The 16,864-nt window shown below is 36.1% G+C and overlaps 1 protein-coding gene across 2 annotated transcripts in view; it reads right to left on the bottom strand.

Moving 5' to 3' along the window:
* Positions 1-3,839: 3,839 nt before the first annotated feature.
* Positions 3,840-16,864, bottom strand: part of Usp25 (ubiquitin specific peptidase 25) — a 105,814-nt gene continuing 92,789 nt past the window's right edge. Inside the window, exons 21-26 of one of the 2 annotated variants that reach the window (XM_036203560.1) lie at positions 14,277-14,455; positions 13,109-13,187; positions 10,033-10,112; positions 6,852-6,975; positions 5,698-5,893; positions 3,840-5,401 (exon numbers count right to left, since the gene is read on the bottom strand). In XM_036203560.1, the coding sequence (XP_036059453.1) occupies positions 5,229-5,401; positions 5,698-5,893; positions 6,852-6,975; positions 10,033-10,112; positions 13,109-13,187; positions 14,277-14,455 (831 nt within the window). In that variant the 3' untranslated portion in view covers positions 3,840-5,228. The remainder of the gene's footprint in view (positions 5,402-5,697; positions 5,894-6,851; positions 6,976-10,032; positions 10,113-13,108; positions 13,188-14,276; positions 14,456-16,864) is intronic. The other variant, XM_036203558.1, reaches the window with a different exon arrangement.

Below are 16,864 nucleotides of genomic sequence, written 5' to 3'. Positions count from 1 at the left end.
AAAAAAAAAGATAACACTTTATTAAAGAAAAATCTAAAGACTGGAGACTACTATGGGGTTAAAAAAAAGTGGGCCTTTTGGATTGCTTCTGCAGAAAAGCAAGTGTTTCCTTGAAATGGGCATATCTTAAAACAGAAGTTTAGTTCATCTACGTATTTGGTTCTGATTTATATCATCTTCAGAATACTGAGTTACCCAAGATGTCCTGGTAAGCCAACCGTACATTTACTCAGAGAGAGGTATGAAGTTGAAGGGAGACCAACATTCCCCCAACTCTGTTTGCAAGGGAAAGAAATCGTCAGAGGAGCTGATTGAGTAAGACACCTAACATGATAGTGAAGGTCTGAAGTCTTCACTGGGAGAAGTTCAACTAGGATATTTACAATATTGGTGCCTGTGTGTGTGTGTGTGTGTGTGTGTGTGTGTGTGTGTGTGTACTCCACTGCGTATCCTACCACAATAGTGGTTCATTAATTTACTTATTTTTGAGATTTTTCCCCTATATATAGCACAAGGTGACATCAGACATCAGACTCCCCTATCTCTGCCTCCTGAGTGTGTGTAGGAAGGTGGGGGGCACCCCTCCCAGCCAAAGACTCATTTCTATTACTTTATTGTCAGTGTTTTTATTGTCAACAATTTTAAAGCTAATGGGAAAGGGAGGCCAACTAGCTTGTGGAAAGTATGGAAAGGGTTTTTCGAGACAGGGTTTCCCTGTGTAGCTTTGCACCTTTCCTGGAACTCACTTGGTAGCCCAGGCTGGCCTTGAACTCACAGAGATCCGCCTGCCTCTGCCTCCCGAGTGCTGGGATTAAAGGCGTGTGCCACCACCACCCGGCTTTATTATATTTTTAATTTATTCTTTTCTCATATATTGCATCTGGACCAGTCTCCAATGACCCCTCACCTCATCACCCCTCCCCCAACAAACACAAGAAAACACGTATCTGTGCTGATATTATCCAAACATGGAAAAAACATACCAGAAGAGGGTAGAGGGGGGGGGTTGGGAAAGAACATGAAAAATATAAGAACAAAAATATTACCCCATTGGAAGCATATCAAAGATATAATGTGAAATGGAACTAATAAAATATACTCACATCCATCAATACATGCTATATCCATTCATTCAACAATAACAAAAACCGTGTTTGATGAAAATGTTGAACTGCTGAGTTCCAGATTAGCTTTTTCTGACTTAGATTGCTCTAACTCTTCCTAAAATAAAGTGAAAGTAGCAAGAAAATAAAACATGGGCTAAAGGAAAACACTAACAACCTTACCCTTACTTCAAGAAAGGAAGAAAACGCAGCTACTTCATACTACATGCCATGAAATGTGGCATACTAAACTCCATGTCAAAGCTCCAGCCTTCAGTGTGTGTGTTTTTGGAAATCAAGCCTTGAGGGAGGTGAATAAAGTTACAAGAAGGTTGTGTTAGCACCCAACAAGAGTGTTGTCCTTAAAGTAGAGAACCTGGAGATATGTGTGTACAAGGAAAAGGCCACACTGGGAAAGAGAATGTGGACACTCGTGGTGGTATTGTGTTCCCCAAAATATTGTGCATGCTAATAAGCTTATCTGGGGTCAGAGAACAGAACAACCACAATATGAAACATAGAGGTTAGGCAGTGGTAGCCTTTAATCCCAGCACTTGGGAGGCAGAGCCAGGCGGATCTCTGTGAGTTCAAGGTCACATTGGAAATAGCCAAGCATGGTGACTCACACCTTTAATCCCAGAAAGTGAGCCTTTAGTCCCAGAGAGTGATGGTAGAAACCAGAAAAGATATATAAGGCGTGAAGAGCAGAAACTAGAAACATTTGGCTGGTTAAGCTTTTAGGCTTTGGAGCAGCAGTTCAGCTGAGATCCATTTGGATGAGGACTCAGAAGCTTCCAGTCTAAGGAAACAGGATCAACTGAGAAACTGGCACAGTGAGGAAGCTGTGGCTTGTTCTGTCTCTCTGATCTTCCAGTGTGCACCCCAATAACTGGCCTCAGTTTTGACTTTATTAATAAGACTCTTTAAGATTCCTGCTACAGACGCTGGTACTAAGGAGACAGTATCTCACAAAACCAATTTGTTACCTCTTTAATCTTAAATTTCTAGATTAAATATACTTCCACAGTGCTTTATTTCACAGCCCCAGAAAATCAATATGCATACTCTGGAGGAAGCTGGATCATGGCCACAGCAAAAGATATTTAATTTACCTAACAATATAATGGAAAATGAAAAAAAAATTCAAGAAGAGTGACTCATCCCTGAAGCAACCTTTGCTTTTTAATTTGGGGGATTAAGAGTAGAACCTAGAAGCAAGTCAACAAATTTGAATAAAAAACAAAGACATTAAACTTCTGGAGAACCAAATAGAGGGAAAATTCATATTATTCCCAGTAATATCTAAAATAAAACAACTAAAAGACCCCATCACTTCTCTGAAACTACTAGTAATGAATATAGGAGGATTGCAATTAAGAATCCAAAGAGGGTGGCAATCAACTGAGTATTAAGATACACAAAATGCTACTAAGAGCTTTGTGACATGGGATGGCTCTCCAACGTCAATACATGTAAAAATTCTATGGAGGTACAAGGGGAGAGTTTTGAATTTAGTTATGAGGTGGGGCTCAAGGATTTTCAGTTTTCCCATGATCCCAGACACGCTGAACACTATTTTTGGAGCTGACATCTTGAGAACTAGTACCCTTAAATACAGTGTCTTATAATTTGGAATTTATTATTCCCAGAATATTAGGTTCACTCATGAGTATTGGTCTCCATAGACCATGAGTATATAAGTCGTCTTTGGTTAACTGACTTCTACTGCGAATATTTGAAAATGTAAGAGGAGAATACTACAGTAACCAAAATGACAAGGATTGAATGTTGACCTTTCCATGGACAACTGTTCTACAAGGCTCCAAGTCTTAAATCACAAGCTACACGTTATACTTAAATCAAGTTATACTTAATTTTTAATAAAGAAATTTCAATGACCTAAACCATAAGAATAGATTAAATGCCCCTAGGAAAACAAGTTGATTGTCCAGGTATGGATAAAGTTCATTTATATTGCTAAGTAATTTCAGACTCAATCCTAGGAATGAAAAAAGTCATTTTTAAAATTATATTTTATTTAATTTTTTTTTTTTTTTTTTTTTTTTTTTTTTTTTTTTTTTTTAGTGCAAGCATGTCTGTGTGTTTTCAGAGTACAACTTGTGGGAATAAATGCTCCTTCTCCCCCTATGGGTCCTAGGGGCTGAACTCAGATTGTCAGGTTTGGCACATTCCTCACCCACTGAGCTGTCTCATTGGCCCATGAGCTCTTTTCCAAGTACAAACTAAATATACTACTACTTACCATAGGCATAAGAACTACACGCTCCCCTGGATATGCTCCTGACAGAAACATTTCCACATGGTATTGGACTACTTTGTGCCTTGGCAGGCAGTTATGTACATCAATATAGAGAAGTTCACCCCTCTGTTGGGATATCAGAAAATGCCAGAAAACTAGCCAAAGTGCAACAACACATGTGAAATTTCTAGACTTTTAAGCAGACATAAAGACTAGTGCAGAAGTCTATTCAGTAAAGAACTCTAAAGCCAAACACACTTTGATACCCACAATATGCAACATCTAATTTTACACAGGTAGGGTCCCGATGCCTCCTCGTTGTTGCCTCACCATACAACATTCCCTTTGCAAAATCATCACATAAGTGATTGTTTTACCTTCTTCTGCTTCAGTGGTTCTCAACCTGCAGGTCTTAGCCCCTTTGGGGTCATATATCAGATACCCTACATATCAGATATTTACATTATGATTCATAACAGTAGCAAAATTATAGTTGTGAAGTAGCAACAAAATAATTTTATGGTGTTGGGGGGTCACCCCAACACGAGGAACCACATTAAAGGGTCGCAGCATTAGGAAGGTTGAGAACCACTGCTCTATTGGATCTTTTGTGAGAGGCACTTGTAGAAAGTATTGGTTTTGTGACGACGCTACAACAAACATATATACACATAGCATATTTATATATTTTACTATGCTAACAAAGTATCAATTATAAAGAATTTTTATAAATTCAAAAATAGATGGGTGGTAACATGATTACCTTTAAAGCATTAATCTAGATTTTCATTCACAATATCACTTCATCGATCTTAAAACAGTAGTTCCATCTATAAAATATTCTACATCTTTCACCTTTTTTGAAAAAAAAAGAGGCAAATTAAAAGTTAAGATTCTTATATTTCCTAGTTGAACAGTATCAATTTCATCACAGCATTGATTAGTAGAGGACATTTTCAATTAAAGTAGTATATAATTTACAAAAATAGAATAATTATATAATGAAAAACATTGCCCTCCATTATGAAGAATACATGTATGTGCATGTATGTGTGTATATGTGCACATTTTTCTTTTTAAATTTCACAATAGCCCTTATTCAAGTACTGTTATCAGGTTTCTCTTGAAATAATCATCTTATTATATTATTTACACATACATAAAGGAACAAACGTTTAATCTAAGAAAAGGTTAAAAGTTTCAGTGCAGCTCGACTTAAAACCCAGTCACTCATTTCAGTGAAAATTTGATTGACTACAACATATTTAGGTCCAAGAACTTAGTTGATATAGACACACGGAGGTGCTAAATAGTACAATTCCAATATGGTACCATTAGAGTAAACAAAAGGGCTATTATTCTATGCATCACCCAATGTCAACCCCATGACTAAATTCATTTATATATCTAAAATACACACCAATATACAATATGCCTGCTTACAAACACATAGGTAGCCATAAATAAAACTTTATTCTTTGATTTCATTTACAAGCTACCAAATAGTATATATCATACACAGTGCTGAACACTTAATGGCTTAGTCTTGGAGATTCCAGACTAATAGAAAGCTGTTGATAAGGAAAACTGAGAGGCAATACTGCAATAGGAGGTGTCAAAAGCAATGTTCTGCCACAAGAAATCAATCGATTTGTAATTATACATCGGCTCCAGATAAAACAAAGTCTGAGTGCCATGCGGTTCGCGGCTTTATTGTTTGCAGTCTGGTTAAGGTCGGCATAGTCGTTTTGTCTTTGCAGTTATTAAAATAAAAAGTTAAAAACTCTAGCAGCAGCAAGCAGATCCCGTGACAGGAAGCTGTGGTAAGAAAGGAGCTTCTGTAGCGTGTGGGACCTGTGGGCAGTTCATCTTCCGTCAGCGGGAGTACGACTGAGGGACAACATGATGCGGGCGAATCGCTCACAGAGTTCATGGGCAGAATAGGGAGGTAACTTTGGTGGCTCATGGAAACCTTTGATCTCTGTAGAACAGTCAAGCAGCTTGGGCAGAAAATCCGTCAGCTTTTCTTGGAGGTTTGCTGCAAATACAAATAATGAGATCCATCAAAACACAGAGGAAAATTAAAGCGCTGCCTACAGTAGGTTTGTTATAGGAGAGGATTCATTTTGAAATACACGGAATTACTGCCATTTCGGGGACATGAGATGATTTTTAAAAGGACATGGCAACAGAAATGTGCACATCTTAGCCTGTAGAGGAGGCAAATGGATCCAGTGTAAACAAGAAAGTGCTATAGAAGATCAAACAGGATCAAACAGGATCTTCTGTTGCATTATCCCATCCCAGGTGCCTAACAGCACTGGTTCAACTTACATTCCATTTCCTGCCCTAAGTAGGAACACCATCGATTCCTCATGTCTTCCACAGCAAGGATATCCTTCTCTTCCATTTCATCCATCAGCAACAAGGGCAAGAAAGGAACGATAAACTCATTCATAATAATCAAGCCATTGTTCACTTCTCGGCTCTCTCCAGACTCGAACATCTCTGCCGCTTGCTCATTTAATTTCTTAATGGAATGAGAGAAGAGAACACATTTTACTTCATCTTGCAATTAAGAAAGGAGTACCTGCACTAAAGACGACATGATAAATATGTTCAAACAGTGTTAGGACAAATAGCAGTCATATATAATGACACCATACACAAAAACAAATCTTTTAGGAAAATCTCTGTACATAACAAAGGCAACAGAAAAAAGAAAAGAAAATCACACCATAATCTCATTAAAAACTGCAAAGACAGCACTTCATATTAAAATTAATGTAAAATGAATAGTTCTAAAAGAAAATATTTCATCAAAAATCCACTTAAAATTCTTTTCTTACACTTAATGCATATTACAAATCTAGAGAGGTTTTTCTCATTATTTTTAAACAGGAAAAAACAATTAGTATTTAGTGGTTTACAATGTAGAAGGGAGTGATGCCAGAATTAATAGTGAGTTCAATGTAATGAAATAAATTTTGGGGGAATTTGTGATGTCATACAGGAAGGCTAGCTAGTAAATACCATGTGCATCAACCAAGAGCTCTACATATGTAAAGTTCTGTAAAGTAGAGAAAAATATTTTCAAAGTAACATTTAAAAATCTGCAATAATAATAATATTTTAAAGAGACTTTGAAATATTTGAGGAAAAACTACCAGTCTCCAGCTGCAAATAAAGGGCATTATGTTCAATGAAATTTTTACATTATGCAAACTAAATCCAGCATGATTTATAAGTCTCAGGAAACTAGTAATTTGCTACATAGCATATCATTCTTCATGATCCAGCAAAAAAAAGTGGCGATAATGATAAGATCTGGAAATATAATGAAAGCAATCATCCTTCCTTTAAAAACATTTTTATGCAGATATACCACAGTTTTTATCCTGACAGTGTTTATAGTCAATTACTTTTGTGAGAATGTGGAAAACGTGTCCAGCCTGTTGCCAGTGAAAACACATTCTATGTACACTCACCAGTAAACACTCCCTTCTGTAATGCGATATCAACTCTCCATCATGCCCTCTGTAAGGACCCTTGGACAAGAGCTCTTTGTTATTCTGATAAGCACAGATAAGGAACAGCAAGGAGTCTATATACCTTAAAATAAACACATGATATTAGTATTTCATTATTATAAAACAATCTACAATCATAAAATGCTAGGAGGCCCTGCTGCTTGGAGGTTGGAGTCTACCATGGCTTAGCAGCTCTCTCTGAACTCTACAACATGGACAACAACCCCTCCCATCCCCCATCCCCACCCCAGTTCTCCACTTGATTTTATCTGAAGATTGTCTCTAGGCCTGGATGCCTGATTTATATCTCTAGTAGACCCTGGACACAGTTCCCTACAGAAGCTTTCCCCCTGCTGCCCATATGGTAATTCGACATTGTGCTGGGAACATTGCAATAGGACCGTGCTTCCAAAGATGGTCTAAGACTTGTACTGGGAGCCTTATGATAGGAGTATGCTGATTAATGCAAAGTAGGTGATCCCCCAGCTACCATTCTGTACTCTGGAATAAAGTTGAACAGATTCACGAAGGTGTCTCCCAGAGAGATATCTGTCATGTTCACAGGCCTACAAAGCTCTCTGCTGTTGCTTCTGCCCCTTGTCTTTGTAGACTGGTGGCCAATAGGGCCACAAGGAAAAAGGCGACACCCATAATAAAACAATCAACCTATATACTTAAATGTCTATTCTATATGACACGTAAAAAAATCCAGTGCATGAAATGCACAAACACACTTTTTTAACAAGAGCAAAACCTGGCAGCAGGAGAGGTTAAATAACACACATCTTAAATGGAAAACAAAAGAACTAAAGAAAGTAGGAGAAAGGCCTCAGCTGAAGAATTCAGTGGTAACTCCTGCTGTCTTCAGCATATTGGGTTTTGATGTTGTCCACTCATGGCCCAAATTTAAGACTGATGTGAAAGCCAATAATCAATGTGTTTAACACATTATTTTCCTATGAAAAGACTGTGGTTTTGTTTACTTTAAACTTACAAGTATCATTTAACTCATGTAATGTTTTTTATGTATACACAAATTTCTGGCCACTTCGGAAAAACATAAAAGAGAAAATGCCTACAGGACATGGTGGGTGAGTTCCAATTTGGAACAAACATACTTCCAATTTGGAAACTTACTGGGACAAATTAGGAAGGGTTAAACTGGGATGGGAGAATAGGGGTAACACAGAGGAGCAAGTATGGAGAGGGATGAATAACACCAAAGACCTTTAGAAAAAGATATAAAGAGGCATACTACATAGCTTCCATATATACATGTATATATACATACATACAAATAAACATCTGTGTGTGTGTGTGTGTGTGTGTACACACACACACACAATTCTTAAAACAGAGTTACCTTACAGCAGGGCAACAATGCCTCTACTAAACACCAGAATAAATAAACAGAATTCCTGGTATGGGCTATTTCTTTTAGAATTGTTGACCAGTGAGCTTTCTGCAGAACCCCAAACATTACAGGCTGTGCTGCCTTTGGTTTACACTCCCAAACTTGATGGCAAGACCTTATGGCACAATTACAAGAACTGGCCTGGCAAGACAGGCCTACCAATGCAAGAGTGATGCCACTACTATGGGAGTAACCAACCACATTCCGATAGGACCCAGCAGACTTCTACAAGAAGAAACTCATAACTGGTACCACTATTAGGCTAGAAATCTATGGCTAGACAAGTCGGAGGTACTTGGCAAGCACTCTACTATCTAGAGTGGCTTAAAGATTGTGGCCAGTATTCCTAAGAAATTGAATATATAATTATGGAAATTTAAACTGCCAGTCATGGTTGGTAATACTGTGTTGAACAGTTCCATTCTAGAAAGAAATGGCCACTTGTCATTAAAAGCACACCATTAACTTCCTACAGTTATTCACATAAACAGACATGCCAGTCATCATTTTGCTTGGCTGCAATAAGACACCGCATTGAAAATAAAGCAGTCTCTTAAAAAAATCACAGTTAAGTAAGTTGATACTAAGATAGAAATTAAATAATATATGGAGGAAATGAATATAAGCTATCACAGAAGGAAAATTACAAGTACATAAAAGTTTTTTCTTAATAATAGTTAAAATACTGATAAATTTTTATTTTATTACTATTATTATTACTTTTAGACATCTATTTATATTCTAATGAAAGGAGGAAAGTAAGGGTGTGGATTTGGGTGGGTGAAAAAGTGTGGAAGATCTGGGGGAGGGAAATTAATAAACACAATATATTGTATTTAAAAAGCTATCTTCAATAAAAAAGAGAAAAAGTTAAAATAATTTCATAGTTATATAAATTGAAATTATTACAAATTATCTTTGATTTTAAATATGTATATTCTTTAGAAGTTTCTACAGACAAACTTGATCCTTTGTGAGTGTGTGATGGGCTTAAACTTTAGGAGCTTAAACACTGGAGGAGCACATCATTACTGAACACCGCTCTATCACAGGTTCTCGTTATATGGTACCTGGGGCTTCAGATAAAGGCACAAGAATTACCTCTGATTTGGGTCCATTCGATGGAGAAGGGGTATAACAGTCACTAACATCCCAGACAGATTTCAGGGAAAGTAACTGGTTCTACATGCTGGACTAGCAGTTCTTCGACTCTCCAAATTTTATAAATGGATTTCATACAAAATTATAGTCCACTAGGTTCCAGTGGACAAATCCAAACCAATGGTCACGACAAATCATGCTCAAACTCAACTCTGGTCGATTCAGTGGGTGACAAAACAAAATGAGTGGACATGACTGCTTGAGACAAATTGGTGGCAAGTAGCTGGGGAGGACGGGGAGAAATGGGAAAGGGTGGTAGGGGGAGTGTTCAATGTGCAGTGTGTTCACGTGTGAAACTCCTGAAGAACACATTTAATAAATGATAAAAAAGGCATAAATGTCACCCTTTTTGATAAGTTTTATAAGAAAGTATAGTATAAGAAAGAAAATGTATTTCATATGAAGGATCTGTGATCTAATTGTATTAAATTTGCAATATTCCTAAATTGTTACCAACTAAAATGTTCATTAAAATGTATACTGCCTAATTTGCATTGCATGACAATCACCTAATAGAGTTAATGACAGAACAAACCTTTTCCATATTTGCCCAATCTGTCTTACCTTTCTCTCTGGAAATTTTCTAGTCCAATTATGAGATACATAGTTGTTTCTCTGAATTTCTTATAATCTTTGTGCCACTCCTGTATATAACGTATTAAAAGGGAAAAGAGTAAACTATGGTAAGAATATTTATAAAACAATGCACTGTCCTGAGTTATGCAAATGAGGTGAAATGAATTCAAAATTAAAATAACTTCAGTAATATATACTACCTCAGTATAATAATCAATATAAAACATTTTAGGCATTTAGTCATGGATGATAAATAAAAGATTAAGAATACAAGATATAACATAATAAAATGGAGGGTAATCAAATTGCTTTTTTTTCCCATAAAACATTCGTCAGTATAAGTTTTACTAATAAATTGTTGTAATAGTACAGACTGGAATATTGTATTGATACAGTTCTGTCCAGAGCTCTGACCTGTTGCTTAATACAGAATTTTAAGGAAATAAAAGGCATAGTTCACTTATTTAATATTATTATGGAACAATTTTAAATGTGTTGTTGAGTACTTTATCGACCAGGTGAAAAGAAAGCCCCACTCCCTAAACACAACAGTAGGGCATGGATACTGGGGAGGGAGGAATTTCGTTTTTAAAATGTTTAATAAAAAATAGTTCAAAAAACAAAAAAAATCAATATAGGGTTCATCTAAAAGGAAGTTTTGACAAAAAAAGTGGAGAGAGAAATGTTCTCTATATTGTCCTTCACTGTAAATGAAATTTCAATTTGATACTATTAGCTGATCTTCACAAACAGATAATTCATTTGACAAGTATCATGTTACCTACTCTGGAGCTGCCTTAGAACTCAAGCAGCGAACTCTCCTGCAAAGGGAGGAGACTTTGCTGCTGAGGTACCCCCCACAGCAGAAACACTCTGGACTGCAGTGTGTGAGCAGTCACAGGCTATTCCAGGAAAAGAGTGCTTGCCAGCATGGATGCTGAGCTACGGTGGCATGTGGGTCAAGGTTTGCTGATTTATTCTGAACTGAGAGCAAACAAAAGGATGAGAATTGTGTAGAAGCTAAAAGATGTGGCATTTAAATACCTATACAATTAAGACTCTTCAGTAGGAAAGAACGTGAAATTTCAGAATAAAATTAAAGTGATCCTATTTTTGGAAGTAACCTGAGAAAGGATTGCAGATTCAAAACAATTAAAAAGCAAGCCTCATGAGTATGAATCAGGAGAAGAGATGAGCCAATTGAAAAGGCACAAATCAACAGTTAACATGAAAAACTCAAGGTCATGAGAAAGCATACTCTGAAATATTACTGCTCCAGATTGTATGTCCTGGTTGCAACTCCACTCAATACATTTCGCTTATAGGTAAATAATTTACTTTGGCTTTCTGTTCATTTTGACTTGCAGACAGCCATATACAGAGGGCTTTCTCAATTGAAGTGGATTTTATACATGAAGTAAAGAGGATATCCAGTTTCATTCCTCAGAATGACTTAATAAAGGTACTTCAATGAATCAAAGACTTGCTTGCTATTTCTGGGATACATGTTCATAAAGGATATTATTACAAAGGCTGTATGATGGATGGCTAAAGAATGGGTAGTCACACGCACCTACTTTCGTTTAGCCATAAAGAATGAAATTACGACATTTATGGGGAACTAGATGGAACTGGAAATCATCATTTTAAACAAATGAAGCAGAAAAGGCAAAATAGCATCTTTTTCTCATATTTAAAATTTACATTTAAATAGGAAAATATTATATATATATATTAAATATATAGAAATATAGTCAGGCACATATACACAAGATAGAGCATAAATGGATAAGGGCTATTTAGGAAGGGAAATGCAAGGGGGTATTAGAGAGATGACTCTGTGGTTAAGAGTACTGGCTGCTCTTCCAGAGGTCCTGAGTTCAATTCCCAGTAACCACAGGGCAGCTCGCAACTGTCTGTAACTGTAGTCCCTTGCAATCTGATGTCCTCTTCTGGGGTGCAGACATACATACAGACAAACACCCATATACATATATAAGTCCTTTAAATCAAAAAGTCAGAGTCAGGGAGAAGAACACAAGCTTGACATGAATGTGGTGGACATAGTGGGTGCCAGGCTAGCCAGGGCTAGAGGTAAAACCCTGATGAAAAACACCAAACAAACAAGTAATGCCAGTAGATGGATGGACAAGAAAGGGTATGTGGAGACCAAATGGGATCCTAGCAAAGACCTACACACACAGGAAAACAGTATAATGAAACCATTGTCTTGTCTTCTAATTAAAAAAATGTAATGAAAATAAAGTTTGTAAATAAGAGTGAAGATTAACAAAAATATACATAAAAGTAATTTTAATATACATTCAAAACATAGTATTAATTTTAGAAGCTTAAATTTGGTCAATTAAAATATATACTCAAACCAATGTTAATAAAAGATTTTGTACACACACAAAAATCTCATAAGCCATGGTGTGTGTGTGTGTGTGTGTGTATACTCTCAGACATCTCCTGTCTCTGTACCTCAAGTGCTCATGCACTGACCAGTAATAGGACTACCTGGGATTAAGACCACGCATCGCCATTTCTGGCTCTTCCGAATTCTCTAAAAAAAATGTGTTTGTGTTTGTGTGGGTGCTGGCCGGGTGCTGGCGGAGAAGAGAGAGACATGGCTGCCATGGTGTATGTGTAGAGGTCAGAGAGGAGCACTCTGGGCAGTTGTCCCACGGTCTCATGAGCTGTTAGCTGGATGAAGTCAGTACACCTGCAGTCCTTAGAAGAATGCTTGGTAGGCAAATAAATCTTCGCCCTTTCAACACGAATGCCATCTATTACACTTTTTAAAGCAGAAAAATTCTCTATAAGAGTAACTGAAAACTAGCTGATGTGGGAACATAAAAGCCAAAGATGTTCTTTAAAACATTTTGGTCTATAAGCAACTGTACCAAAGTCATCTTAAAATCCTTATCAAAGAATTAACTTGGTATTAACTTAAAAATGTAACTTTTATTTATCATCTATAAAAATGCAGGCTGTTATGTTGAAATCGATGAAGAATATGGAATGCATCAACTAGAGGTCAGTATTTCCCCAAGCACACTACCTCATATTCCTCCAAGTTGACTTCTTCAGGTTTGATCATTTCCAGTTTGGCTTGGGCAACTTTCATTATGTTGTGACACCTTCAAATATAAAAAATACATTTCTAAATCAAAAACAAAATCCATAAAAATTGTCAAAGTATGTTGCATAAAACTAAACTATAGAACACACATATAAACAGTCTCCACAAGTGCCAGAGCAGTGGCCCAACAGTCTGAGGCCCTGAGTAGAGTCAATCTGCTGATCTCACAACTGCCCAGAGCGGTCCTCTGACTATCAGACATGCAGGACAGCAGCCATGGCTCTCTTCTCTCCCCGTCAACATAAAAACAAACACAAATAATTTTTTTTTAGAGAAGTAAAAAAGAGCCAGATGTGGTGGTGCACGCCTTTAATTCCAGCCTTCAGGAGTCAGTCAGGAAGATCCCTGTAAGTTTGAGGCCAGCCTGGTCTACACAGTGAATTCCAAAAGGCAACCAGGATTATACAGTGTCTCAAAAATAAGATAAGTAAAGAAAAATAACTTTTATTAACTTGAACCTTTATATCTGAGGTCTAGTTTTTTTTATGAAATTCAGATTAAATAGAAAACAAATTAACATTGGGGTTTCATCAGACATTCTGACAACAATTAATTATAGGTAAACAAAATTCACTATTTTATATCTTCCTTTATAGCAAAGTATTTTCCATGGCTAGGTATTTCTCTCTACTGATGTCACCTTATGGCTTCTGGCAGCTACTGGGAGTATGTGGGAGAGGGCTGTGTTTGTCTAAGCTGAGGGCCCTGTTGGTTTCCTACAGTGTACTTGCTACATCGGATAAATCATGAAAGCCTGACAACAAAATTATCTGACCTAAAATCTGCCCAGCACAGATGTCGAAAAAAAAAAATCACATTTTTTCTTCCATAGAAGAGTTATGTCTTTATTCATTATTTGACATTACCCAAATTACTTTCAGTTCAAACTTTAAAAGGTCATAGCTAGAAATTTTAGAGAAATGGCAAAGCAAATACTGAAATTAATGAAAGGTAAGTTTTATGGTATATTTATTGTGTTTTTGTATGCACATACAACTTACACTTGTGATTAGCAAACCAAAACCAAAACCAGAACAATAGGAAAAGTATGAGCATGTGAATTAGATGCTTTATGTTTTTATATTACCTTTCATCAACACTCAAATTTCTATCTCCAAATTGTTCGAGCAATGTTTTCTCAATGATCTTCTTGGGAGCCTGGTTCTGGATAAAGTAGACCAGGACATGATGTAAACGGTAATCTGTTTCTGGGGGGGTATCTTCTTGAGCCAACTTAACCAGCCTTGAATATTCTAATTTAATTGCCTAGAAAATAAAACGAGAGCAAAGGTTTTGATCAATTATAATTTAAAGTTCTTCATTATTCTAACTGTAATTATTTAAATGTTTATTTTTACCTTTTAATGGGTAAGTAAGCTGGTACAATGAAGAGTCCCCATATTCCACACTTTAAAATAACTTTCTAGATAATTAGCTACATAGGACCTTCCTTATCCCATCATCTTACAAATCTTCTTCATGTTCCCACACACAGAAGTGATAAACTGGTGCATCTCACCCACAATGGGATTCTTGTGGGGTCACAGCCTAGTCAAAGTCCGTCTTGAGGCATCACTAGAGATGCTGGGATGGTCTCCACTGTGGTGCAATTGTCGCACTAGATGACATACCCAAGGGAACGAGAGTCCAGAACTACCTGGGCTCTTGGAGGCCTGCCAGCACTCACAGTACTGCCGTGGCCTTCCAGTCACCTCAAAATGGCTATCTGGTTATGACAATATTTGAATTTTATTACTATAATAATAATGATTATACATGCTGTAGTATCACGTGTTCCTTTATAACCATAAAATACTTCAAAACCAAGAACGAATAACACAAAATATTAATACGTCTTTCAGCATACAGACACAATCTAGATGATATATAACTATAAATATGTGTAGACTAACGTACCAAATACTGCTGTATTAATCACATGAAGCCCACATAACTAAACATAACACTTTCAAAATATTCATTAAGTTATATCTAAATTCTAAGTCTACTAATCATAAAATACTTTAGGCTGCATGCAAGACACTTTTCAAAAAATCCATTCAATTAATAAAAGGTTTATTAGTTTCTTCTCTTCACTTCTTTTTATGCATAATTTCCTCAAGTAATCCTATAATTTATCTTGCTATATTTTAGAGGAAAATAACTAAAAACATTTATTGAAATATTTTATTTGTGCCATATAACACTTAAAAGGTTAATCAGTCCTTTCTCCATAACAAGCATTAAAAATAAAAGAAGATATTCATTTTTTATAGTGAATTATTTCAAAATACTTTTCCCAAGGGGAAAAATGACCTTTCTCCTCATATATACATGTCAAGTCTTATTGCTGTGCTTAAATATCACCCTAAAAATCAAATATATTTTGACATATAAGCTTATCAGTGTCACTGTGTGTTTTAAAAACACATATGCACTTTGCACAAAGATGTCTTTTAAAAGCCCTATTTTCCCAATTTGGGGTGAGAAGAGGCACATGAAATTTTAACAACCAATATATACTAAACTTAAAACTGTAAACATTATCCACCCTCATATTTTATAAGCTTCTCTCCTATGTTTGCTCAGTGTGAGTCTTCTAATTTTCCAAGGTGAACCCAGTCATGATGCTCTCCATCCATACTTCCTCAACTACTGATAGAAATGGACAGACTTCACCCAGCAAAATCCATCCATATTTCTTCAACTACTGATAGAAATGGACAGACTTTACCCAGCAGAGTCCATCCAAGTCTACACAAGTGCCACCTGTAGTCAAGGGAACATGATACATTGCTTCAAACTACTTCTGTGTTATGTTCCTAATCAAATCTTTCATTATTTTAGGCTACTGTAATGGGAATTATTTTAAGATAATTACTGTAGCTACTGCAAAAACATTACATACTTGCAATATGAAGTATGGTGGGGGCCATTAAATAAAAACCTGGTATTTGTTTTAGTTTTTTTCACTAGACTTTAATAAGCTCCAATATAGTATCACCCAGTCTCTACATTCTAGTACCAATCATCATAACTAAAACCTTTGATTGTGAACTTGGTAAGATGCCACTCAACAAGTTAGTCTCTTACCATTATTCTAACACTGAGAATATACACTACAGTCTATAGTCAACATGATAAAACCAGATATGAAATAAACAGCTATAAGGGAAGTGATGAAGTATTTATTGGGGGACAGTTTAATTACATAATGAAGAGACCTTATTGAAAATTTATTTAAAAGCTAGGATTTTGATAAGATAAATATATAAATATATTATCCATGTTCATCATAACTTGCAAATACCATTTTGTAACAAAACATTTATGTATCTAAGAACAATGTAAAAACTAAGATAAATATCAAGCAAAATTATGAAACCTTATTAAAAGTCATGGCAAAGGATGACAGATTGAAAAGTTGTATTTGGTTCCTTTTTAAAATAATCCAAGTATCAAAACATAATTTCCAATTTCATCCTAAATTAACATTTGAACATAATGCAAGTGTCTCTCAAATTCTCTAAGGGTTCAAGGTTGGCGATGGCATAGCAATTGATTCTAAAAATCATAAAAACTCCCAAAATTAGCAAGTATTTTTCCTATAAAATGTCAAATATACCAATGGTACAAGAGGTAATACGTTCATTGCTTTAAAAACACTAATAGAAC

The sequence above is a fragment of the Onychomys torridus genome, chromosome 12, assembly GCF_903995425.1.
Source record: "Onychomys torridus chromosome 12, mOncTor1.1, whole genome shotgun sequence".
NCBI lineage: Eukaryota > Metazoa > Chordata > Mammalia > Rodentia > Cricetidae > Onychomys > Onychomys torridus.
This window is presented reverse-complemented; position numbering and strand designations above follow the sequence as displayed.